Source organism: Poeciliopsis prolifica, unplaced genomic scaffold (genome assembly GCF_027474105.1).
Source record: "Poeciliopsis prolifica strain line A6 unplaced genomic scaffold, Auburn_PproV2 SCAFFOLD020, whole genome shotgun sequence".
NCBI classification, from domain to species: Eukaryota; Metazoa; Chordata; class Actinopteri; order Cyprinodontiformes; family Poeciliidae; genus Poeciliopsis; species Poeciliopsis prolifica.
Window position 1 is genome coordinate 6,481,295 of NW_026562395.1, and position 27,632 is coordinate 6,508,926.

General features: G+C 40.1%; 1 protein-coding gene across 1 annotated transcript in view; it reads right to left on the bottom strand.

The window, feature by feature from the left end:
* Window positions 1-323: 323 nt before the first annotated feature.
* The window catches only part of snap25a (synaptosome associated protein 25a), a 35,755-nt gene continuing 8,446 nt past the window's right edge, over window positions 324-27,632 (bottom strand). The window contains exons 2-8 of the mRNA XM_055044262.1: window positions 16,703-16,846; window positions 15,141-15,182; window positions 12,481-12,529; window positions 8,654-8,771; window positions 4,091-4,210; window positions 3,144-3,288; window positions 324-2,118 (exon numbers count right to left, since the gene is read on the bottom strand). Of these exons, the coding sequence (XP_054900237.1) occupies window positions 2,050-2,118; window positions 3,144-3,288; window positions 4,091-4,210; window positions 8,654-8,771; window positions 12,481-12,529; window positions 15,141-15,182; window positions 16,703-16,774 (615 nt within the window). The 5' untranslated portion in view covers window positions 16,775-16,846 and the 3' untranslated portion in view covers window positions 324-2,049. The remainder of the gene's footprint in view (window positions 2,119-3,143; window positions 3,289-4,090; window positions 4,211-8,653; window positions 8,772-12,480; window positions 12,530-15,140; window positions 15,183-16,702; window positions 16,847-27,632) is intronic.

A 27,632-nucleotide genomic window follows, 5' to 3' on the forward strand; every position in this document is an offset into this window, starting at 1 on the left:
GGCAATTCTTTTTACGTCACTGTTTAGCCACACACTTGGTAAAATCGCTGGTATGTTGCCATAAACCCGAGGTGCTGGACGCGCAAAACGTGAAAACGTGTTCCGTCTGAACGCAGGATCGACGAAATTACTTGGTGCTTCTTTTTCCTTTTTTTTTTTTACACAAGAAGTTGTGGACATTTGGTGGACTGTCTGCCGAATCAGTGACGACCTTTATGTATCAAAAGGTCAAAAAAGACGAGTTGCTCCCTGAAGCTGACCCTGGTGATCCTGCCATAAGAACCAGAGACCCTGTGAGCAATGAAGACAGACACCGGAGCAGCTAGGGTTTATTACTTTTAATCAATTCAGCTAGCTACAAAATGTCCACCACTGCACACACTGACAGGATACAGAGAGGGGGGTCGTTACTATTACATGCATTGAGGACATCGATCTCACAGTTGAACCTATTGTGTCATTCAGGTTTAGGGTTTTTATTCACCTTGCTGTAACTACTGAACATTTTGGCGATTTGGTGTGCATAGCTCTAAAGTACAGAAGCAAAGAACAAAAACAAAAAAAAAACAAAAAGAAGAGAAAAGAAAAGAAAACTTGGTATATATATATTTTTGTTTCGTTTTAGAGTGTAGTTATTGTCATTTCATAATACCAGTATATGTTTTTTACCAATAACAAACCACACGGGGGAAAATAAACTTACAGATACAGTCTTCTTATAAAAGTAAGGTCTCTCAGAAATATGTGTCTTTGCTTTACATTGCAAACTTTTATTTATTCGTTTTTTATTTTTTCAGAGCATCCAAAACCTATGATACAGTACACAGCCAGTCCTCCTCTTTCAACACATAATCAACATCTTCATCATCAATGAACTGCATAATAGTTTAGAAAACAGGTCTTTTTTTTTTTTCAACACAACCCCCCACAAAGTCCTCACGTTTGTTTATTGATTTTGTTGTTTTCCCCCCACCTTTATCTCGCCTCTTTTGATCCCCTTTGCATTTATTGTACAACGAGATGGTCACAGTCGGTAAATATATCGAGACAGAAAGAGTGGCACTATTGCAAACTTGCAGGAGTATGGAACGAACAACTGTGTCCTAATACCGAGCATGCGTTTTCGTCAATTTGCTACTGCCATGTTGTCGTTTTGTTTTGGGGTTTTTTTTTTTGCCATTTTTTATTTTTATATATATTTTTCAGACAGGTTTTTATTTATGAGACTAAAATCTACCATTTGTCATGCAGAGAAACGCACAATTCACGTCACTTGGAATGCAATGTCTAATACAGCTACAGAGTCTAGTTGCACATTGTCTAAACAGTAACTCAGTGTGATTGCAATTAAGGGAAAACGTATCGACGACCGCCTCCGTTTTTCTGATTGTAAGTGCTCTTTCGCAATCTCGTTCGGCTGTACCGCTGTGCGGTTGCCGTGGTCACCATCGTCACCGCCGCCGCCGCATTCATCGTCCGCGTTACGGGTGTCTTTTTAATCGCTCTGCTCCCTCTGTTGTCGTGACAACACCAAATAAGGAGCATGACAGTAGCCTAAATGGAACGACACGGCGTTACAAAGACGATACTGAGATACTGAAAAGGAAAAGAAGAAAACAAACAGCTTGTTTAGCATTCCTATTATATACTTGTCATCCAGAGCAGTGTAGTTTATTTCAGATATATATATCTATACACACAGACATGTGCATAGGTATATATATGTATACTTTATGTATGTATGTCGCGAGATAGAGAGAGATAAAGAGAATAAAAACTTCACAAGTGAGCTAGAGAGCCATCAAGTCAGCACTATATACAACCTTTGGAAAGAATGATATACGGAGTATAAGAAATCATCTTTGTACGAGGACAATCATCTTGAAAAAGCTCGACAGACGACACAGAACGACATTTAAATCGAGGAAGGGGAGGTGATATGTGCATGTGTGCAAACCTAGAAGGTCAATACCATGATGAAAGCATATCAGCGCCGGGTGACGTGTGGCGTGGGACGTCGAGGAAGACCGCGCTCCTGCCTCGCGCCGTCTAGCCACTGCCCAGCATCTTTGTAGCGCGCTGGTTGGCCTCGTCGATTCTAGTCTTGTTGGAATCGGCCTGCAAGACAGGAGGAGGCGGGTCACGAAGGAAAGAAAAGACAAGAAAAAGGGTTTCCCGTTGACGTTTTGTGGAAACGCACCACCACCTCCTCCTACAGCGCCGAAACATTTTGATGGGAAAACAGGAGGTTTTTTTTGTCCCCCCCTGAAATTGTCGTTGTTTCCGTTAAGTTGATTTATTTTGCCAGCGGATGGAACGCCTGAAGCCAACAATATGTAGGGATTCATGTTTTTAAACGTTCAATACCCGTGATGGACATTCTTTGAAAAAGTGATCCGACTCTGTTGGCTTGTGAGTCCAACACGCCTGTTGTTTTGAACACGTGACCTTTTGGTGTGACCCTTTATGTCTGCTGCTGCTGCACCTTCATTTTCCCTTTGCGAGACGATAAAGGAAGTTTTTATTTCTACTTCTGGTGAGCACAGTGCTCTTTTCCGCTTTAATGCAGAACAGGAAATGAGCTCTGATAGGATCAAATAAGCAAAACTATACCATCTTCAGGCCTGAATAGTCCACTGAAGCGCCACTTCTGTCCTTCATTTATTCGTTCTGAGTCACAGTCCAAGTTTCTGATGTCAGTTCATCCTGGATGCCTCTGAGCTGAAAGGGCCATGTCTGTTCAGCCTCATAGGGTTTTAGGTTAGACGTGGGTGATAAGGACTGCAAATTTTATCACAGTATTTCACGGTATTGTTGTGATAATGACAAAGATGCATAAAAATGTTTTTAAAAAATGATTTTTCTTCTTTTTTAGGTAACTGTATAGTTGTAAATGCAATTGCTGGGTTTGGATTTTGTTGAACATCATTAAGTGGAACTTTTGGAGGCAACAACAAATCAAAATTATTATTGTTTATCACAATAAATGATAACCGATACGCCTCTGGTTTTAGGTCATCCTTGGAAATCAAAATTTTTTTCACCTGATTTTCCCTGAAACAAGAACAAATGCAAAGCACGAACCTATGGCTGAGGAAAACCAAGTTTCCCATCGTGAGGTGTAACCGTGGCGAGTGATGTACCTTCTCCATGATCCTGTCGATCTGGCGGTTCTGCGTGTCGATCTCGTTGCCCATGTCCAGGGCCATGTGCCGCAGGTTGCCGATGATGCCGCCCACCTGCTCCAGGTTCTCGTCCATCTCATTTTCCCGGGCATCGTCTGTTACCCTGCGCACAGGAAGGATAGAGACGTAAACACAGGGCCGAACGGGTGAAGAGCACCATCTGGAACAACGTCGGCCATCTTTTATCTTGGATAGGAGGATCTGACCTGAGATCTGAGATCTGATCAGGTGCAGCACACCTGTTGTGTGGAGAACTTTATCCAATATTATAAATCCTATGCGTTTCTGAATAGAAGCTAACTGCTAAATCAGATGTTAAGCAGCTAAAAGTCAAAATTTAAATTGAGTTTTTTTCTTGAAGACAAACTGGAAACAAAAATTTTTCCAGATCTAGTTTTAGATGACACATTTGGGTTTGTTTTTTAGTTTTTTAAGCCACCGTTGCTGTTGAGTTAACATACAAAACGGTCTGGATCCCCAGAACCAGAACCAAACCTGGAGGAGCAGCATTCAGCATCTATGCACCACTAATCTGGAACAAACTACCAGAAAACTACAAAACGGGTTAGAGCTGCTTTGGACCCATGACAACTGGAACACTGACAAAGAAAAAAAAAACATTTTCTAAAAGAGGGATATCGATGTTCGTCAAAAACAATTTAAACAAAAGCTTTCATCAACGTATTGATGAGACCTGCTGTGGCATTTCACTCATTTGGTAGCTACTGAAGATCGGCACTGGATTTCATTTAGTGGCATCAGAATAAAGGGTACTGTCGCTGCTGTAAATTCATCTGTGGAGATATTACATCCCAATAGTATGTCATTTATTTCAGCTGACTTTCTCGGTGACCTCCTGGCCTCTCTCTGCCGTACGTGATTTGAAAGGTGAAGCTGAAGGCTACCTGCGGATGAAGCCTCCGCTGATGGCCATCTGTTCGCGCTCGTCCACCACGCGGGCGGGCTGGCTGGCCACGACCCCGTCCTGGTTGTTCCCCCAGGCCTTGCTGGCTCCACTCTTCATTCTGATCGCCGGCGGCGACGGTGGGGGAGGAGAGACAATGACTCAGCATTTGGACAGAAACCGTCACAGACCTCAACCAGGCTGACTTCTTATTACTGATAATCTAGAGAAGAAAACGACAACGAAAAATACAAACAAAACGAAAACAAAAGCCTGGGGTCTGAGGCGCTCGCAGTCACATTGATATTTATCTGAACGTAGCGTGATCAGCTGGGACAAAAGGTGTTAATTGGCTTCATGCATCCAGCACAGAAATAAATGTAGGGGCTGGGGAGGGGACTAGACTAAGTCAAGCAAAGCGTAGCAGGCATGGACTGGGTTTTAGTGCAGCTCATTTCTGCTGCTGTTAAATAACATACGATACACACTAAAAATATCACTTCAGGCTAAAACTGGACTAGATCCCACATTTTGCTCTGTCAGCAATCCCATCCCTCTCCCAAACAGAGAAGACACACGGCGTCTGCAGACACACAACACAGAGGAACAGGACTGTGACGCTCTTAGGAGGGATGACTGAGAACAGACCGTTCGAAGCCACAAGAGGATACAGAGCAAAACAAACCAACAGATATCAAAATAAAAGCTGGCAGAAGGTCGACAGAGAATAACAGTGTTCCTGCCTGACCCCTCTCAGCTCCCCCACCCCCCTGACCTGGGCTGGAGTGTCTCATGCGGCATCACTCTGCTTTCCGTTACTCAGAGTTGTGTGGTAATCTGCAGCAGCGAGTCAGCAGAGTGAAACGGTAGGAGTTTGGACAGAAAGAGGTTGAAACGGGAAATAAACCGACAAATACAGCTGCGCTAACAACCCGCGCTCTATCGCCCAGCTCAGCCTCACTGAGCATACTCACATAGGCCTCAACGATGAACCGCATTCCAAATTAAAACAAGTTCAATAATTTTCATCTTCTTTTTGATTCAGAAGCCTGAGGCGGCAGGTCGAACGGATTCAGAATAAACAGTCCGAGTGTCTGAACCGCAGAAATCCAACAAAATCTATTTTTTTTTTTGGTTTTTTTGGTTCTAAGAAACATCTATTTGCAGAGTCAGTTTGAGTCAACGTCCCAGCAGGCCGCCCTGCCACTATCTGATATGGCTGACCTACATGTGAGCCAGCCTCCTGAAGGGGGGAAGGGGCTTTGCGAACAGTGATGTTTTGAAGCAGCCAGTGCGGGACAGAGAGGCTAATTTAGCACAGAGCTCTGCAGGAGAGGCGGCACTGCAGAGGACGACTCAGTCACTACAGGAGCCGTGTGGAGACAAGGGAACTGGAGGCACGATGGAGATATTTACACGTCAAACCCAACTCCGCTGCGCCACACTCCCGCTCGCAGCCACACCACCCCCTTTTATTTTGTTATTTTTTATGGTTTTGAATGTGTCATGCCCTTTATCACTGCGCTCATAATGCGGCTCAGAAATGTTATTTTCTCACTGCTGCCACAGAAAAAAAGCCCTAAAATATGGAAGATTTTTCTTTCATATGGTTTAGATCAGAAGTGTCCAAACTTCTGTCCACAAATGTCAGGTTCTGGTAAGCCACTAAATTTTTAAAAAAATGTATTTTAAATGGTCTTATTTTAAATAAACTAAACAATATTTACATGAAGTAAGCATTTCTGTTATCTTTATGCTGATCTAAAAATACACAGACATGAAAACAATTAACTAAATTCGGGTATTATTGTCCTAAAAAAAAAAAAAAATATATATATATATATATATATATATATATATATATATATATATATGTATATATATATATATACAAGAAACACTTGCTGTGTTTATCCCAGTTTAATAAACGAGTCACTGAATGTTTTTGGTCCTATCGCAATTTAAAGTTACAAAACAACAACAACAGTGTGGTTAATTAAAATGTAAATTCTCTACTTTGTTTCTAAATTTTTGCCTTTTATAAAAAATGTCATTTTATGTATCATTTTTAATCGTTTTTGAGCTGCTGACAGGGGCCACGCAGGATCATTTTAAGGGAACTGGACATCCCTTTGTTAAGAAATGATTAAAAACAACACTCTGTTATTCCGAAATACAACACAGATGTTATCGCTATTTATTAATTTGTTTTTCTTTAATAATGCAGTTTATGACTGCCGTTTTGTCCCGATTCACCTGAACGTCTCACTGTCAAGCTGCTACAACTAAAACAACAAAAACAAGGAAAAAACATTAAAAAGATGTATTCATAATCCACCATCATCATCAGAACCTTCAGTATCATCCTGAGTAAAATCGCTGTTATGAGTTGCATTATCAAGCATGCATGAGAATTCAGAGGGTCATGCTCTCCAGTCATTCCATGTTATCTGCACTCAGTGAGGGGTAAGGTGGGGGGGTTGTGGGGGTCTTCTTCCCTGCACAAAGGTGAGGATCTACTGGATGTTAGAGCTGTGTGGTGGAAGACATCATGCAGATGAGGAGAAGTGTCAAACAGTCCTGGACCAGGCTGCCCAAATGCATTTTGGGACCAAGATCAGAGAAAAAGAAAACAAAAATGTAAATAAATTGTTCCAGAATGAAGATCTGAGTGCCAAGATGCTTTGGGGCCCTCAGCCCTGCTCTTTGTTTGTTCTACAAGGAATCCTATTTTGTTTTTAAGAGTTGGCAAAGTCGCCTCTTCCCACCGCGCTTGGAAAAACACAATCCAGCTCAGGAGGAATTTGAACAAAAGGCTCCAAAACAGGAACACCTGGATTTCAAAAGCCAGCCAGGCTGTTTAAGGAAGTGTGTGTTCAGAGAATAGGGCTCTTAGAAGGAGGACGTTAACGGAGGCACTTACTGGTGAGTGGAGGAAAACATAAAAACAAGATTTAGCTTGGATTGAAAGGTTTTTAAGCAGATTTGATGAATGTTACATGCTGTATAATGGTAAATAATTGCAGTGGTTATGCATGGGATCATTTGGCCAAACTTGTATGAATGCCTTACACTGACATGAATATGAATATCTGCAGGTTTATCCAGTGGGAAGCCAGGCTGCTGCATTTGAAGGTCCTACACAAATCTGCACTAAAGTCGAACTGAAAGGCCATATTTTACATTCCATCTTAGACATATTAAGTCTGTTAAACTAAAGTGAATCTGTGTTTGACTTTATTAACGTAGACAAATATGATTTCAAGGACTAGGCTATAAAGACATGACATTTTCTCTGGTGATCTTTATGGAAATGCAATAAAACCGGCAATAAAAAGAATTCATCACAATCTTTTTGGCCATAATTGTGTCACCATTTAGCCTCAGAGAATCACAAACATATACAAAAAAATCTCTAAAAATCAAATGACTTAAATGTGCTGCTCAGCACCACACAATAAGAGCGCCCAACCACGTTTTGAAATATTACTGGAGCGTTTATTGATGCATTTATTGTGGCTGTATAAACCTCTTCTGCAATGGAAACTGAACTGCTCAGCACAAGACGTAAATAACCTACAAATATGCACTCACAGCATCCCAAATGCAATTCTATATATATAAAAAAATCCCTTGAGAAAATAGTTTAATATTCTGCACAATAAACACTTAAAAAACCCAACATTAAATTTGGTTTATGTTTCTTCCAGATTTCTTCCAAACTCTGCGTCTCAACATAACTTTAAATAAATCTAATAGGTGATATTATAACTGGAACTGTATCATGTACGTCCTATTCTACTTGTTGCATTGTTTTAATCACTGTCCTGTTGTAGATCATGCACTTAAGTTCACATTTAACCATTTTTTAATTTTAATATTTCTTAAATTGCAAAAGGCTAACTCTGACCTTGGCTGGGCTTTTAAAAATTAAACTTTAAATCTAATAATAAAATGAAACAGATTTAAAACTAACAGTAAAAGAAAACTTCAAAACAATCTTCTGATCTAATCTAATGTAACCCAACTATCGATCGGATCACACTGTCTATGCTTCTCCTTTCTAGGGACGAGTGCAAATGAAACACCAACAAACACCCCAGTGGATGCTGCATATCAAGAGAAGATTTGTGATTATTAAATTAACTATTTAGACAACTGCATCACTTCTTATTTCCCACATGTCCTCTTAGAAGGACAGGAATCATTATATGGAACAATGGACTAAGAAACTTCACCAATCCAATGAAGATTAATAATTTAAAAGTGAGTTTTTGAGTGCTTTCACACTGAAAAATATCCATCTTCAGTTCGACTTTAGGGACAAAGTGTCTATGTGAGGGTGAGATTAGAACTATTTTAAAGAATATCCACCCATGTCCCCACTGTAAGGATAAGAGAGTTTTTTATTACTATTATTTCTGAACAGGAGCAGAGCAGACTATTGGCTAATGGCCATTGTGATGTCACTTCTTCCTCGGTTTTTTTTTTTTTTTTTGTATTTTATTTGGTATTTAGTCGCATATTTAAATGGCAGGCAGGCAGGCAGGCAAGCAGCACCTACTTGTTACATGGACAGGAGCAAAGACCACAGAATTTCCCTAGATCGTTCAAATTCTTTTCTGCATCCTTCATGTCCTTATTGATTTGGTCCATTCCCTCCTCGATGCGCTCCAGTTGCTCTGATTAAACACAAGTCATTTATCCCCCACAGAATGAAGCACGAGGAGAGAGAGAGAGAGGAAGAAGGTGAGAGAGAAAGAGAGAGAGAAGACAAAGGAGAGAAGACAACAACTTCAGACACTCACTGACAAAAGAAAGTAAAACAAAACGAGAGAAAGAAAAAAAAAAGGAAAAACTGGACGCCACCACATATGCAAAGAACCTTTGGGGCACATTGTCAGTACCTACTTGTTACATGGACATATGAAAAGCCCACAGCATTTCCCTAAATCTTTTAAATTTTTCTCGGCTTCCTTCATGTCTTGGTTGATATGGTTCATGCCCTCTTCAACACGATCGAGTTGCTCTGGTCAGGACAAAGGGATGACAGTAGTGGAATGAATTTCATTGACTGATTGACAGAAATATGATATATGATGAACAGCAACTGTGTCGACGTGAGCGTGTGTGACCTCATGTGCAAACTGCAATGGCTGTTTGTGGGTTTACAGGAGAAGTAGACTTTAACCATGTTAAGTAGAGCACGATTACAGTCAACTTGCCTGGAATAATGAGAAAAAACAATGAATACAACTCTACTTACAACAGGCCACTATGCTAACTTAGCATAAGAGCCGCCAGGAGAACAACACTCAGCCAACCAACAACTGGCTAAAACTTAAGACTGTGAATGAAACTGGTAGGCTGAGATTCCTATTATGGCGAAAATATAGTCATAACTCATCAACTAGCCTACTAGCAACAGCTAATGGGTTTTAGCTAAGTACAGTGAAGTAGACCGTGACAGTGAGCATTAGTCAAATTAGCCAAATTAGGTATACTAAAGCAAGTGAGTAGCATTAGTCACTAGCTAAATTAGGTATACTAAAGCTAATGAGCATTAACTAAATTAGTTAGTGACCAATCTAAGTCTGTAGCTAAACATACAGTTTAGCTACACGTTTGTAGTTAAACTAAAATCTAAGCTTATCGGCCATTTGAGTATCAGCAAGAGACTGAAAAACTTTTTCAGTCATGTTCATTATTTCACAATTTGTCTATAAAGAGCCAATTGAACCTGTGCAATTTTAAAGACTTAAAATTGAACAGGATTTCCTTTTCTACACGTGAAAGCCTCAGGACAGTAAAACTGCAATGACTCAATTTATTCCTGATAAGAATATTTTTCGTCACTCTCATGCTGCATTTTTTTTGCACTCAAACGTCTGAATTTCTCCGTGCCATGGACTAAAACATCAACGTGGGAAATCTGAGATTTCATTCTTTAATATCTAAAAGGCAAAGAAATACTGTTTGCACTCCGGGTTTCATTGCTAGTGACAGTTGTCGTGGTTGCTAAGCAAATGAATTAGCAATCCTACAAGCTTTCTTTTCAGTTAGATAAGTTGAATGTACAATCTCATCTGGCATTTTCCTGACTTTGACTGGACCATGACTGTGACTAGACTCTGGTTTGCCATGCTGATGTGGTGGATGGTGAGTTGCCAACTATTTCTCAAAGCAAATTTGTATTGGGACAGAGAAATAAGTAGAGTGTGAAAGCATGTGGCACAGTTAAATATGGAGTGGATCCAGGAACTTGTTCACCGACTGTTAGGGTTCGTTCAATCCCTGGTTGGCATGCACTTCTGAAAGTGTTAAAGTTGGGTTAGTGCTATAGGCATATTCATTATTAGTTTGATTTCAGCGGTGGAATGAATGCTCCTATGGCCAGGATTTTCTCCTTTACAACTATAAAGGTTTTCAGTCCGATGAGAGGACATCCGTGTTCAGCTCCCAGACTGCAGATAGTCCATCATCACAGAACGTTTAGTAATAATCTGCAGGTGCAGAAATACTCTGGGGGTTTGATGCATTAGAGTCCACGCATGACTGTTCACAGACAGACTGCAGCTTACATTCCCTGTTGACAGAATTAAGGATGCCCTCTTGCAGACTTTATGAATTGATGAAAACTTGACTTCCAGTCAATGGGAGGTGGAACCTTCATAGATTTTTTTTCCTCCTGGCATATCAAACATTATATTAAGTGCACTCGCTGTATAGTTTTTACACTTTCAAGGTGCAACCAGGGATTGTACGAATCACTAAGTGGGCTGAAGTGATAGAATATTTTGTCATTACCAGCTAAATCGATCGTTTCTCTTTCCCCACTTCTTTTCTTTGTACACCTGGCAAAACGGTTCTCAGACCAGTTTAACCATTCGCCATCTCTAGATACCAATCAGACGAACAGCCGGAGACAGCTTCAGCTCCTAATTCATTGTAAATAATAAATATGTGAATTTGAAATGGGAGTTTTATCCCAGTAGGTTCCTAATTTACGCAAAAGGATTCAATGTAAACAGATCTGAGAACAGCGCGAGAGTTACTCAACCACCAGCTACCAAAAGGACCATTTATAACTGCTGGTTGTTTCGCCCCTCCGCCATTTTGTACCTTTGTAGTTTTCCTTGTTTCCTAGATGCGGACCGCAGGCAGTTTCTTAATGACGCATCAATAATGAATCAGTTTGTGAAATTTTATAACGGCTGTAAAGAAATGGTCTGCTTTCTGACAGGATATGGAGACCGACTTAAAAACGTTAGCTTTTTCACCGTCTGAGTTTTTTGGTCAGCCCAGCAGAAGCACTGTTACATGTTTGACACACATAGGACCAGTGGTAGCTTGATTTCTTTCTAAAATAACATATCTTAGGATCCGCTTTAGAGTTTTATGACTAAACTATTTTATGAAAGACGCCAATATTTACCTGCACGAAGTTAGCGAGAATTATTTACAAAGATGTTAAATTCCTCTCTGTAAACTGGTGAAATACAAGGTCACCGGGAAAGAATACACAATAGAGTTCAGTTTTGTGAGATTTCAGTATTTCTCCTCATAATTCATGAAGATGCTGAGAAAAGCCCATTATGTTTTGAGCATATGGGCACCAAATGGTTTGTTTACACCTTCAAACAGGAAGTAGAAAAGGACAAAACAGAAACACGTTTTTTAGAAGATTGGGGTACAACTTGGCGAAGGGGCAAATTGACCCAGAGACACAATTTAGTCTGAAAATAAAGCTGAGCTGTGGGGGGGAGAGGGGAGGTACTGCAGTGGCAGCTGGAAACATTCTCCAAGAGATCTGTCAAAGGTTTTGGCACTTTTGAAAATTCTCTTGTCTTTCTTAGCTGAAATAAAGAAAAAAAAAACTATGAGGAAGTAAGGACAAAATAAAGAAGAAGAAAGAAAAAAAAACAGCTGGTGGCAAATTAATTAGAAGCGGTCAGGCAAACCGAGAAGAAGAAGAAGAATGTGAGCCAAACGTAAAGAGAAGTTAAAAGAAGCTGAAAGGAAGAAATGAAAAAAATCCCCAACCGTCAACGATCAACTCAGCATGCAGTGAAAAGAAATCAATTTAAAAAACCTCAAAGCATAAAAAAAAAAAAAAAAAAAAAAAAAATGGAGGGAAAAGTGAATTTGTTTTAAATGCGTTTAAATGAAAACAAGCAGTTGAAAATGGAACATTTCATTCATTCACAAAGTGTTTGGTTATCATGTAAAAAAACATCAAAAGTACAGAGTTAAAATGTAAACATTAATATATTTTTACACTTATAGTAAAAAACAAAAAGCAAAAACAGAACAGATAGCAGCTGTGTATAATTTAAAAAGCTCAGTCATTACAACAAAACATTATGACCATCTCTTCTCCTGCTGACTCACCTCCCTGCTCGTCCAGCATGACCAAAGTCCTGATTCCAGCATCTTTGCTCTATGGAAGGCCAGGGCCGAATCACAGGTGGACAGGGGTGGAGGGTATAGGAGGGTGAGGGGGTAAGACAGAACAGAAGTCAACAGGATGGTCAACAATGGTGTCCTGGAAATGAAAAAACCCCGTAACAGTGTGATAAGATGTCGATAACTTTCTCCGGTCCAAACAGATTCTGTATGAACCTGAAAATCTGTAAGTCGTAGTTTATTAGGATGATGGCAGCGATGATTACATTTTAATCTGCTGCTCTGCAAAGAAAAAAATCTTCTTCCTTTCAGGAACCTTATTTTAGAAATGCACTATAAAACCTTTAATTTAGAGCTTTCCTCAGCAGAATACACTGTCCAGGCATTCTAATGTCAAATATAAACATTTTTATTGATGGGCTTCAAAGGTGTAAAAAAAAAAAAATCCACTACATTAAGGTTATGAAGCTATATTTTAAAGTCTAAATCTGTCTTTTGATACCAATAAAAACTGAACTCACCTCTGCATGCTGAATGCTTGAATGGTATCTACTTTCTATGTGATTGAGCTAATAATAATTTGACTCCTCTGGTCGTTTAGAGAATTGAAATTTCAACCCAAGGTGGTCAGGCGATCATTAAATCAGTAGGAAATAAATACACACAGGCAGTGAAGTCAGGGCAATAAGAACTTTTACACCCTTCATTCCAACATACGTGCTCTATCAGAAGATTTAGGTGACTGATGAAGAAAACAAAAAACTTTTTGGGGCGTCAAGATTCACCAAAGGATCAATACGTCAGGAGCAGACATGATAACACACAGCTAAGATTTAGATTTAACTACCCAGTAATTTAATCGCAAAGTTTTTATCTGACTCCTCTCAATACGGAGTGACACAATGTGCAAGGTTTCAATTTTGAAGAAAACAAAAAAGACGCAGTTTTATTTCACATTTTATAAAAACATCTGCATGAAAATTTTTTCAACCCTCTTGTAATCAGTTTTTGGATGTTCCTACTTGTTTCTTTCCAGATCTTTCAAAGTTATAGATTTCTTCTTTTAATTTTGAGCAGCAATCACAAATCTACCAAATGAAGCATTTTATCTCAGGGAGGAAATTTAAAAGTCTTATTTACTGCTGTAGTAATGCCAATAGGGATTATCTATAATAACAAAACAGATGTGCATGTTGCTGGATTCCTGTGTTTTTTTTAAAAAAAGTTATTTCGCCAGAGTCTGCCTCCACTTCCCTCCTCCTTTCCGCCCCGTTTCATCAGCCCGGTGGGATTTGAACCCGTCTCTCCCGTTCCTCCTAGGTTTGACAGAACCGACGATGATCAATCTGACCTTGAGAGACCCCGACTTCCCTCCCTCCTGCTCTCTGTGTTTGCTTGTTAATGTATTCCCTTTCTGTGCATTGTGCCATCATCGTCTAGCCATTAGCGTTGCTCACTTTAATGTGCTTTGTGTTTTGCATGTGCATGTGTTTGTGTATGTGTGTGTGTGTGTGTGTGTGTGTGTGTGTGTGTGTGTGTGTGTGTGTGTGTGTGTGTGTGTGTGCACGCCTCATCTCGAGCTGCTCATTTCCTGTGAAGTGCTGCTCACGCCGTCATTCAGCTGACTCATGGTTGACTCGGTGATGGCATTAAAGACGCAAACACCTCGAGATGGAGGGAGCAATGAACAAATTAAAGATGAACTTTGAATTTGCACTCTGGACTTTATTTTATTTTTTACTTTGCATTTAAGAACTTATCGCCTTTTTTCTCCTTTCGCTCTGAGTTGATAAGAGAACTTTGAGTCGTTTCCAGATGTGTTGCGATCCTTTATGTCTTTAGCAATTCAAACCCAGAGGTGTGTTTGCTTCTTAGGTTCTCCGACAAAATAAGTTTTTCTGCATTTTGTCACACACAGAACCACAAGCGTTAGCCTGATGTGTTGTGCAGCCTTAGCATCTTCTTCCTCATGTTGTTCTCCTACGAAGCTTGTAGCTTCTAACGGGATGGTTTACTTTCATCGGTGCCTTTCTTTAGGTTCAGATGTTTTTTCTTTTATATAAAAAACATCTGATTTATGGATTGCATTATGAATAGTTGTGATATGGTATTGTTTTATAACATAAAGCTGCTCCAATCTAAATTTTACTGTGTTTCTTGTGTTGGTTTTATTTTTTTGTATGGTTTTCTATTGTACAGCACTTTGTGATTGCACGTCTGTGACAAGCGCTTTATAAATAAACTTTACTTACTAAACTTTACTAATTGCCTCCATTTTGTCCCTCGGCTGCCATGACAACGTTTGCTCTCTAATGTACTAACAAAACATTAGAGAAAAGCTGCACAGATGAAATGGACACCACTGATTTAGGAACGTTAGTGTAAACCAGGGTTGATATCAATTCATGCCACACTTTTCAGATTTCATTTTTTATAAAATCCCAATAGAATGCACTGAAGTTTGTTTGTTTGGAGGCTGCACAATGACAAAAGCTCCTGTGCTTTTGTGAGCTTCTGCGTCCACACGCACTTGCACTGCAAACTAAAGTCGATCAAAAGTTCATTTTTGGCTTCTTTCTATATTTGTTTTACAAACTGCTGTAGTTTCCCATGGATGACTGTTCAGTGCTGCGGGTTTTTCTTACCTCCTCCACCAGCTGCAGCATACGACGAGTGCTCTCCAGTGACTGCAAAGAGATTGAAGATGGAATTATTATTTTCCGTGTGAAATTACAGACACAGCAGCTTGAAAACGACAGTCGACTCCAAATGAACTCTGCTTCATGATGGTTCAGCTGTTTTTTAATTTTTTGCTTTTATTAAAGCAGGAGCTCTGATTTTTCTCTGAAGTCAATGTCTGGACCTAAAAGCTTCTTTAAAGTCAGAAGCAAAAAATGAAAAGAAAAGGAAAAAGAAGCTATTATTTTGGAACCGCCATTTTGAGTATGCTCTGCGCCAATGTGCGCATGTGTGTGTTTAATATTCTGCTCAGCTGTGCCACAGTGAGTCATATGTAGAGCTGCAGGGTTCTGGGCCAGTCTGTTCCGGGCCATCACAACGATGTTGTTTCTCAGTCTGACACGCTCTCACAAAGAACAGAGCAGAGCTCTGGAACGTCAGCCGGACCGCCGCGCAGTCGGCTCTGTACGGAGCTGCTGCCCTCACAACGCAGCTATCTCCTCTCTGACCTGTGCGACCTACGTTTAAATCTGATTTTTTAAAAAATGAGAATATCACGGAAAAGTTCCTGAATCTCTTTTCAGACGCCTAACATTTCAGTTAAAAATCACTTTTTTTTTTTAGCGATTGTGTGCAAAGACAATTTTTCTTTGCTGTCAATATCAGGACCATAAATTTCCTCAAATGGGCTGGTTGTGGCAGAATGTATTAATAAAACACTTTTAACTCATAAATAAATAAGTCATATCGAGCATCTTTTCATGCTGATCAGTCCCTCCAGTATTTTTTTAAGTGTTATATATTTTTTTTTCAATCATAATCACGTGATTTTGTGGCGCTACTTGAGAAATATTTGTGACATTTTGCAGCACTTGCCTTTGTTAGATCTGTCACGATTACTGATTTTGCTGGCCGGTATATTGTCCCAGATGTTATTGTGATAAGTGATAAAATTGTTTTGAGATCGTTTTCAACTGATATAGTGGTAATGGTATTACAATGCAAGCACACATTTTCCAAGATCAGTAAATTTAAAATTTTAATAAACATTTCACATTGGAACTGGAAGACATTTTAGATATCCAGAGTAAACAAACAAAATAACAAAAGCAATAAACAAATAAAATTAATTCTGAAGTCTGTAAACAAAACTGTCCTTCAAAAACTGTCTGGTAAAGAACAAAACTCCAGACTGGAGAGTGTGAAAAGATGTTCAGTATTATTACATTTTTTCTAAGTTCTCATTGAATGAGAAGAAAGTTAGAATATTTTAACAGTTTGTTATTAGGAAGCTTTATAAATACATTCTGTGTGCATCTGGATGTGGCCTGACATGAAAATGAGTCAAACACTTCTTTAAAACACATGAGCTTCTTTTCCTAAAATGATTTGCAAAACATTCTGAACTTTTTCACAGTATTCCCATTTTTCAGCCTTTACATCTGTGCTTGTCACGAGGCTGCTTGGGTGTTTTTCACTCCACCGTACGCCGAACAGCTGCGTCCGGGCAGAAGTGTGTTGTTCTCACCTCGTCGGCCAGCTGGTCGGCGCGCTGCTGCATGTCTGACAGCTCATTGCGCATGTCGGCGTCATCGGCCATGGCTGCTGGATGTGGGGGGTGGAGAGGGTCTCCAAGAGGGAAGAGAAGATCCTAATGGGAATCAGGGGTGGGCTGCAAGAGACAGAGAGAGGGAATGAAGGTTTTAGCTGAGTTTAGCAAATGCTGGTGTCATGTAGTGAGGACTTTATTATTAAAGAAGGTGACTATGATGGTTAAAAACTGGAATACAGGAGGAAACCAACTGGAATATCCTCAACTTCCTGTGTAACATTCCTGAATAAAATGAGAATCTTTGACGGATTAGACAAAAAGAGTCAGCGGAGTTCACAAGTCATTTCTTCTAAGTAAAGTTCCATTCATATTGACATTAAGAGCATTTTAAAAACCTAACGGTTTTTCCCCTACAACTACTAAAATCTGACCCCCCTCCATTTTTGTTTACATTTTAGGCAGTAGGAAGTTGTGTTCAGTGTCTTCTTCAGAAGGTTGTGTGTTGTTTCCTTCCATGGCTCTTAGTGCAGCGCCACCACAGGCGAGGAGGGGAACAGGTTTGGGTTTGGTTCGTTTGACACATAGCCGTGTGAAAACTGGAATAAACAGATTGTTCATCTCACCTGGTACCTCACTATGTGTTTTCCACTTTCAAGATCAACAGATGTAATCATCGCAGGGTAAAGATATATAAAAAAGTACAAGTTATTAGCACCGCAGGCATAAAACAACTTAACAAAACACGCTAGTGACTAGCTAGCTTGATTGATAATTCTGGATCCTTACGAGCCAAGTTAATGTTAGCACGAGTACCAGATGCTTTTAAGAATGAAATAAACTTCCTTCTCTTACATTTTCCCCTTCTGCATCATGGGTACTTGATCAAGTAGTACCAGAGCCGACCTGCTGAGTATCAACAGGTCACAGAGGCTTCATATTGCTGGATGCCTCACCACTCTGGGCTCCCATCAATACACTTAAACCTAATTAGGCAAATTTCAGCTGGGATGTTTCTTTTTAAATTCATGACTCTGTCTGGAGGCGTTTTTAACACCGGGAACCTTCTTTTGTTCACAAACTGTTCATCCCTTGACTTAACCTTATAGGAATCAGCAAATGAACCAAACAATACAGTTAATCAGATTGATTTTTTAGAATATTTTTACCATTTTTGCTATGTGCTAAGCATATTACTAAGTACAATAAGCTTCTCGGGTGACAATGCCTTTCAGAAGAGAGTCTGTGTAATTTGGAACAGGAGGTTTGGGCCTAGTGGACGCATCTCATTGTTGTGACGCAGCGAGCGGTTGCTTGATATATTGCATCAGAGCTCCAGGCGCCCTCAGTCACATCACAACAAGCATCTGCTGATTCTACTCATTGTGTCACGAAGCCTGGCTGTGGTGCGATCACACAGCCTTCCTCAGCACACACCCACATCAGAAGGTTTCTGAGAAGGATAAAAGGAATCGCTTCCACCTTCAGTGTCACATTTGTCCTTCACAAGTCAGCCGAAAAATCCCCAAACAAATTGGTTTGAGGGAATAAAACACACAAAGCTGGATACAGAAGTGTGTATGCTCTTAGAGTAAAACTTTGTTGAAGTTTTTGGTTACATCTTGTGACAGTTCTTGTCCACATCGTTAGATGATGATGGTCAAGCCATTTTCGTCTTGGCTCCCATGAAGGTTGATTGGTGGAACTGAATTGAAAGTTGCTTCAACAAGGTAATAGTTTTACTACGTGAGTTTATCCAACTGTGTTATTGCTGCTTCTTAAAATCCTTTTCTTTTAAAGGGGCAGTATTGTTTTCCATGCACATGGTGCCATTTTACAACACAATCAAGTAATTATGCTACTTGTTTAGTTGCAAAAATCCGATATATTAAACATAACTTAAACAAAATGTGTCTTCATAATTTAATGCCTTAAAATTGGGCCTCTGTCTCTTTAAGAAGCTCCTGCTCTTTTTGAACCTCTCTTTCTGGAAGTGATCACAACATGGCTCCTCTTTTAACCCTTCAACAATGTTTCTAGCAGGTTTCACTGAGAAGTAGTTTGTATGATGAGCTCAGCAGAAGTGCAGTTCCACCCAGTGTTTGCTAATTGCTGCTGGCTAGTCTGAAGGAGCTGAGAGGGGGAATCGCTGGGAGGGGGAGATCGTAAACTGCAGCTCAGAGGAGGCGCTTCGTCCTCGGAGGCGGAGCTAGGTCCACCCAGACGTTTTGCACAGCTGAATGGTTGCCATGGGAGACTCAAGGATTTCTCAAACATGCAAGAAAGAATCAAAGCAACACTGACAAGATTTCAAGCTCAAAAAAGTACATTTTACATAGTACTTCCCCTCTAATCTCTTCCTTTAACATTTGTTTGTTTGAAGCTTGAATAATACAGGCTATAAGGCAGATTAAATGTGGCTTAATGGTACAGAATATTTTTGTCCACTGAAATCTGGCATTTTAATACGTGTGTGTGTAGAATTCAATGCGACTCTAACTGGTATAGTGAAAGGAGCCCATCTGCCTCCATGCATGTGGACAGACGCTATGCTAAATCCACAGCTGCATCATAATGATTAGGCCTCTGCATTCATTCAGAAGACGGTTTATTTAAATGAAGCTTTGCACGTTGAGGCGGAAACTGTTGTATTTACGCAACATGCCCGATCCAGTTCTCCCTGCTCCACTTCTTCCCATGTTCTTTCTCCCTCAACACACACACACGCATGCACACGCACACACATGCAAACGCACTCTCTCTCTCTCTGTCGAATCCTCGCCTCTTTTCGGCGTTTGGCTGCGCTGGTTATGTAAACCCCGGAGTGGTCAGCGCAGTGCAGAGCTTCATGCCTGGATCAAAAACACTGAAGGAAGACGAAGCGTCATTGCCTACCCGTGTCGTTGCATAACTCAAGTAGAGGCAATTAAATTTTCACAGGCTGCAGCGACCTTTTACTTTACATCCCCAATCAAAAGCTGAGCGTTTTGCATCTTGGCTGCCCTCCACACTGCCAGCATCAGGCTTTCTCATGAAACACAGAGAGAACGTTGGGCAAAAGCAGCATGTTCTCACCTGGTAAATCACTGGCTGTCGCAATACCTCTTAAATCAGAACCACCGTGAAGCAAACACTGTTTCTGTCATTTCCACTGGCTTCAGAGAGACATCGCTCTCCAGATCAAACTGTTGACCTGTGAGTCGTTAGGAAGGCTGCGCTATCATCCAGGAAATACCTCCACTACAGAGGACAGAGACCTGAGTCCGCTATCTGATTTAGTTTCTGGTGAAGCTGTCTGAGTTACATTTCATTTTTAAATCCAGCTACCGGCAGTTCACTGAGAAAGAATCTTCATTTTGTTTTGAGATACAGATTAAGATTTAGAACTGACAGACATCTTGTAACCTCTAACTTTTTTGGTGTTTTACTGCCAACATATCTTTAATCATTTCATTACAATTTTGGTAGATCAACACGTTCAGACAAACAAGGAAAGCGTGCAGTATACTGCTCTCGGTTGTGTTTTACTTTATAAATTCACATTTTGCTTGAAGTCTTTTGTGGAATCAACTGAATATTTGGCTCTTATTCATTGTAGCAAATCTAAAGCTTTGATGGACATCATCTGTGACCAGAGTCTTTTCACAGAATAGATTTAGATTTAGACTTTGACTAGGCCATTCTAACCCATGAATGATCTAAACCATTCCATTGCAGCGGTAGCTGTATGTTAAGGGTCGTTGTTCACTTGGAAATAAGCAATAATGTATTGCTTTCACTGGAACTAAGGGGCAGATCGAAATGCCTGAAAACACGCCGCAACCAAACAACCAACCAACCAACTAACCCACCAGCCAGCCAGCCAGCCAACCAACCAACCAACCAACCAACCAACCAACCAACCAACCAACCAACCAACCAACCAATCAACCAACCAACCAACCAACCAACCAACCAACCAATCAACCAACCAACCAACCAACCAACCAATCAACCAACCAACCAACCAACCAACCAGCCATGGCCTACCATCACATCCACTTTGCAGTGGTACTACCAACAATTCACTGTGGAATTTTTTGTAAGAAAATTATTGATTTGATTTATTGCTCAAGTTGCATTCTATCTCTGTAATGAAGCGAGCTGGAGTTCTACTAAGTTCCTGAGGAAAACCAACTACTTCACATTTTTGTCAGAACAGGTTTTTTGCCAAGCTGCTTGATTTTATATACTTGTGGTAAAGGAAAGGATTGGAGCACCTGAATATGATGCTAATCATGAATGTTTTTATTTAAATCTAGTTCTTGCCATCTTCTCAATCTACAGAGAGAATACTGCAGCATCCGTCTTCACAGACATGCACATACAGATACGTAGTGAGACACTTTGTTTCCATGAGTTTTTTTCTTTCCAGAAATAATCTGACGTATTTGTGGCACAACCTCCATTTTTTCCATTCACAAACCCACATTTTTTCAGATTTACAACCCAGGCAATGCACTGTGTCTGCGGCTCCGAGTCCCCACAGACCCGTGTGTCCTTTGTTCCTGACTTTTTATAACCCTGTCATCGGCTGTTACACTCCCGCTGACGTTTATGGTGGCTAACAGTAAGCAGTGTGACCTCTTCACCTGATGCGAACAGGATGACAGCGAAGCACAGGGAATGGAAAAAAAAAAAGAAGGAATCACACTGCCGGTTATTAAAATCATAAATACAGGCTGTTGATTGGTGCTCTGAATACACAAACCGAACCGTGTTCCACCGCCGTTGTGTGTGCGTGCAAACAGGCATGTACTCTCTCGCTTTAGTGCCTCCATTTTGTTCCAAGGATGAGGGCAGAGTGAGGTTTGCTGATTTCATTTATGGCTTTAAAAAGGTGCCATAGCTACAGGCTGCTACACGTCACTGAACTTTTACGACTGCTGCCTAGAACACGTCCATCTCAGTACATTAGAATACATCTGAAGAAGTAATTTATTTCAGCAGTTCAATTCAAAAAATGTAACTATATTATAGCTTCTTTGTGAAGTCTGTGACATTTTTCAAGCATTTTTTCATATCAAGTTTGATAATTCAGTTTCAGTTTCTTAAAAAAAATTTCATGACAGCCGATCCATGAAAAGGACTAGGACTGTATTATGAATTTTCCAGGAATATAGTTCCATTTTATAGCACTATGTTACATTCAGCTGATATTTAACTTCGAAATCTGACACCTTGAAATCAGGCCTCTGTCTCTTTAAGAAGCTCCTACTCTATCCGACGGTCCACCTTCAGGACTTTTTCAAAACATTACTTCTCCATGATGCTGTTTACAACTGTAGTTGGTATGATGAGCTCAGCAGAATTTTAATTCCACCAGGTGTTCGTGAATTGCTGGTGCTGCTAGTCTGAAGGGGCACAATGGAGAAGGTGTGGGGGCTGCAGGTCTAAGGCGGAGCTTTGGATAAGTAGGCGGAGCTTTGTAAGGGCAAACATTTAGGCATCCTGAATGGTTGCCATGGAGATTCAAGGATTCTTCAAATATGGATAAAAGAATCAAAGCAACATTTCAGGTATGTTTTTGATGAGGGAATAACATTATAACCTGATGTAAGGCTAAAAAATTTTACATTTAAAAAATTCAGCCCCTTTACAAATAAAAAAGTTACCCTACTGAAAGTACAATATGTTGACCAGAAAGAACATGTACTCAGTGGAGACTCCCGCTGCAAGTTACAAACGTGAGGTTTAGCTCACGTTTGTGAGTCCTGCTGGATAATGAAACCAGAATCACCATAAAGCTTGTGAGCAGCAGGAAAAATACAACAAATACATGACATGGCATCTTAAATCATTATTCATGTGGAAATTTCACAACGGACTTCAAACAACATGCACTCTGTCCTAAAATAAATGCAAAATAATCTTTGATCTCAATTGACGTCGCCTCTGGTTCAGAAGTGACTAAATATGAGCAATGATTCGTCAATCTCAACCAAACACTTGAATGGATGCTGCTCTGTAGACCTCCACTTTGCTGTTATTGCTAATGCTGGTGAGATTTTCTCCTTCTATTCAACTTCCCAAATAATATCACTGGATACTGCACTCTGTGAACAGACAGCTTCTTAGAAAATGTCAAGTCAGCCGTCTTCTCCATGACTGTGTGGGTCACCTATGTCAAACCCGAGACCCGGGGGCCAAATCTGGTCCACCCCAGCTTCTTATGCGGCCCTCTAGGCTCCATGAATAAAAACTTCCAAGATAACAGCTGTGTGCTTAAATATTATTTTATCAGTCAAATCAAAGCAGTTTTTCTCTCTATGTATGATACAAATTACATCAGTCAATCCTTCAATATTTCACTCAAAATCAACAGATCTCTGTACCTCTTCACGCTAATCCTCTATAAGTTTACTGTGACTTTTCCACAGAAATGGTCAAAAACATAAGCGCAAATACTGCAAAATTTCTTGCAAATATTTCAAAATTAGCCACTGATTCAGTGACTTTGATTTCAACAATAGCAAAATCTTGCAGGGACTGATCAACGTGAGAAGATATTCAATATTATTTAATTGTAGGACGTACTCAATGATTGCAGACGCAGCTATTAATTAATCGGTTTTATCAACACATTCTGACACGACAAGAAAATTCATGATCTTGATGTGACCGAAAGTGAAAATGGTACATAGACCATAACACAACACAACACAACACTTCTGCTATGAAAAATCATTCCTGTTATTAATCTTATGAAATACTGCAATTTTCCAAGAAAGAGGATTTTGTGTTTTCAGAAACCGAAAGAAAGAATTATCAAAATGATCATGTTTCAATTTAAATGACTGAAATGAACTCAACTTCATTTCATCTTCTATTTTATTTCATTCATTTTGCTTAATGAAATAATAGATGACAAAATGACAACAGCTCTGCCTCATCTCTGCAGTCACCACCATGTTTACTCTCCTTTTAAATTTCTGACTGTTTTTTTCAGCATTTATTTGGACAGAATTAACAGTGGAGCGCTTAATCTCACAGTGTATCACCGGGCATTTCCCAGATTCTCCATCTCAACAACCAAAACAATTCATCACGTATTATACGATGCATTTAATTGCAGAAAGCTGCAGGTTTTGCTTCGTAAGATAATTTATTCTGTTTGCCTTGGTTTTACTGCAGAACCTCGTTGTCGCTTGGCAAAGACACACAATGGTTCTCTGTCCGGTGAGTCAGTTGCTCCATGTTGGTCCAATACATCCAATACTGGTTTCACATTTTAATGTTTCATTTAGCTCTGCATGTTTGTCTGTTACCTTTTGAACGACACATGTAGTCACGAAAGTGAAATACAGAAAATTGCCTACAAATAGTGAGAAGCATAACTCCTTCATAAACTTCTGGTGAAATTGCCACCATGTTACCAGATGTTTGTTGGAGTTACCACGGTAAGCTGTTGCATGGTACGGCTCATGACACCAATTCAATAAGGTCAGAGCAACAAAAACATTCAAGTGAAGTATATCAAGTAAAGTATTTTTTTTTTAATTTATTATAAAGTTAAAGGAGCGAAAGACTGAAGAAATGTCTTTAGAGGTCCAAGTGAAAGTTTTAGGGGAAATCGCACCTCTAAATCTAAATTCATCAACTTCACATCAAATCAACAAATGGATGATTGAACAAGGTGTTCCAAGAGCACAATGAATCCCAAACACACAGTTAGACTGGACAATATAGGTTAGCATTTGGCTCCTATTGTGGCTCTGATCTTAACCAACATACACCTTTTTGGATTCTACCTAAAAAGCTGGGTCTGTTTCAGGAAACCAGACAAGTTAAATGAGTTGCACCGTGACATGAAGGCAGGATCCTTCTATCTTCTCTGCTAAACAAATCTTTGATACTAACACTTTAAAACACACTGTGGTTTGTGATGGTGAAGAACGAGCCGAGTCAAAAATGCACAAGTGTGCAATCCCACCAGAAGCGTTTAGTTTGCTTAAGTCCAACTCTGCTTCATTTGCCTAGAAAGCCCGGCTCGTTTTGGGAGATGTGAATGCATAATTAAATTCTGATGTGAACCAAAACAGCAAACTCTGGTCCGCCTAAAAATCTCGATCTCGACTCGGTTGAAGTGAACCGGTGTGATTCGAATGCGTATAGAGTGGACCACTCCTAAAGCAGGAAGAGAACAATAACAAAGGGCATTCTGGGTAAATACAACCCAAAACAAACAAAACCTACTGCTAGTGGGAGAAATGGCTTTTACCAACAACAAAAGAGAAATCCTACAACCACTGAACTCTGACTCCACTCCATTTGTGTTTACATTTTATGAAGAAGAAAGTTGCATTCAGTGTCCTCTTCAGAGGTTTTTATGTCATTTCCTTCAGTGGTTCTTGGTGCAGCACCACCACAGGTGTGGAGGTGAACAGGGCTTTCAAACGGTTTGCTTAGTTTGAGACACTTCAGTGTAAAAACGGACCACACCAGCTGAAAATGGAACAAATATTGCAATTTGGTTCCCAATCAAAGTGAGTCTACCAGACAATCAGGTGAGAAAACACACCAACTCCTTATTTATGATTTACCTCACCTGAGGGCGCAATATCCTGTATTGACACCTGAAATGAACCTCTCCATTAGGATGGCTTTCTTCTCCTTTGAGTGGAAAGCAGTCAGTTGAGGCAGTCTGGTCGTCCCGTCTACGGAAAGGAGAATCAGAACTCTCTGGCCAGAGAATTTCTTGGCAGAGTGAAGTAGAGGGCTTTCCTTCTGAACTTGTTACCTCTAACATCTATGTAGAGGTTGCCAACAGATGAAAGGACATTAAAGTCTCCCAGTGAAGTAGCACTTCTATTCCAGAAAGCAAAGCACCACAACCTCAGTCTGAGAGACCAAGTGTCTGAAGCTGAAGGCCCCTGCAGTGACATCCCAGTGCCCTGCTCTAAAAATGTTGTGCATTATTGACCAAGAGAAGGCAAGATCAAGAAGCCATCAATTATTCATCTGTTCCCACCATTAGTGCCCACATGGCACAGACACACTGGGTAAGTGGAGAAAAACCAGAGGAATATAGCTGTGTTTGTAATAGTTTCTACCTGGCAGCTGTCTTACTGTAATGGTAACAGAACACTGCAGGGCTCCAGATAAGATCATTTTGCAGTTATATTCAACTGCAAAATGCATGATGTCACTGTGCTGTCAGAAAACAGATCCTTTATGTTTTGGAACTTGTGAAGCTTTCCATCTGTGACTTGATTAATGCTTTAAACCTGAATATGAGAGGCAGGTTGAGATTTATCAAAAATGTGTCACCAGGGACAAATCTGAGCTAGTTGTTTCTAGAAATGGTCAGTTTAGTTTTGTACTCAGTGACATGCATTGTTTCCACTTTGTTGTTCTTCATAGTGTTTGAGAAGTCGGCCACTAGAAATCAGAAACAGGTCATGACCTCATACCTAGCGTAACTCCTCTGCAGTCACAGATATGAAAACAAGTTTGCTTTGTGCTCACTGAGGGAGCTAACTGTTAGCAACGCAAAACGATTACAATGTATTCATCTGGATTTTATTCATTTAACTGCTGCAGCAACCTGTTTACAGACAGGGTTACCAACTACTGCATCCTTTGATAATTTAATGAAGAGTTTATCAATCCAGCTGTGACTACTGTTGCTGCGTGACGAAGCCATGTTGAATTTCAGTTTAAATGTTTAAATGTAAATGTTTTTAAAGTCACAAACTTTATCTGCAATGCTTTAATAAAGAACTCAAACAAAAGCCAAGGAAAAATGTAAAACGTTAGCATGCTAGCAGCACCGAAAGCTACTACAGTCTGAGTCTGTGCTAGTTACAAAGTCTCAGACCGCAGTGACGCTGTGGCTGTAGCGCCACAGGGACATGTGTGTTTGGTTCTCTGACGGCTCTGACAAAACTGTGTTGCTACAACCAGGACTGATTGTCAGCCCTGTAGAATGAAACAAACCACTGAAGAAGATCCGATATGACAACAAGAAGAAGGCAAGATCAAGTCATTTCTAAGGCTTTAGGATTCAAGAGACCCACATTACCCACAAATAGAGAAGACAGAACAATGGTGAACCTTTTCTGGAGTGGCAAATTAATACAATTCTGTAAAGGAGAGTGGCTCAAAAGACTCACTGCAAGTCGTTAAATGTTTGGTTTGTTGTAGAGTCAATAAGCCAGTAAAGGCAAGTTAAGATTTTACCTCTAGGTAAAACAGAATGTTCTGAGTTGATCCACCACACCTGTTTGGTTCTCCAACTCCAGTTTTATCAATCACATTGCAAAACCGTCACTCTGAGGATGATTTATAACATCTGTAATATCTGTTATTATGGGTTTCTCAGATCATTCAGAAAACTATAACCACTGGGTAGACTAAGATGTCTATATGCAGAAACAGGGGCATTCAGAAGGAATCTGCGTCACAATGCGCTACCAGGCATGTTATACAACACCAATGCAAATTCTACAGGGCGTGTTGTATCCTTGCCAACAGTGGTTTATGACGGAGAGTTTGAATACAGCAGACTTTATAGGATACACTGAGCTATCAACAATCTACTGAAGCTGAAGGGTCAACCACCAATGCCTGACACGGCTGTATGCTGTACAGCTAAAAGGAAAAAAAAAAAAGGAGGTGGTAGGTAAAATCCCCAAAATGTCGTCGGAATCTGCAGTCATCAAGCAAAAACAGAAACCAGAACTGTTTTTCTTGCCTGCAATGTTTCAGCTTTGTTTTTTTTTTCAGATCAGACAGCCTGAGGGACTGGACGAGGCTTTTGATTCAGAACTAACCGGCGAATATTCCTGTCCGTATGCGCAGAGGAAACAAGGCGGTAAAAGAAGAAAAGCAGTGGCGCAGATTGGGGGTCTTTATTTTTAGAATCAAA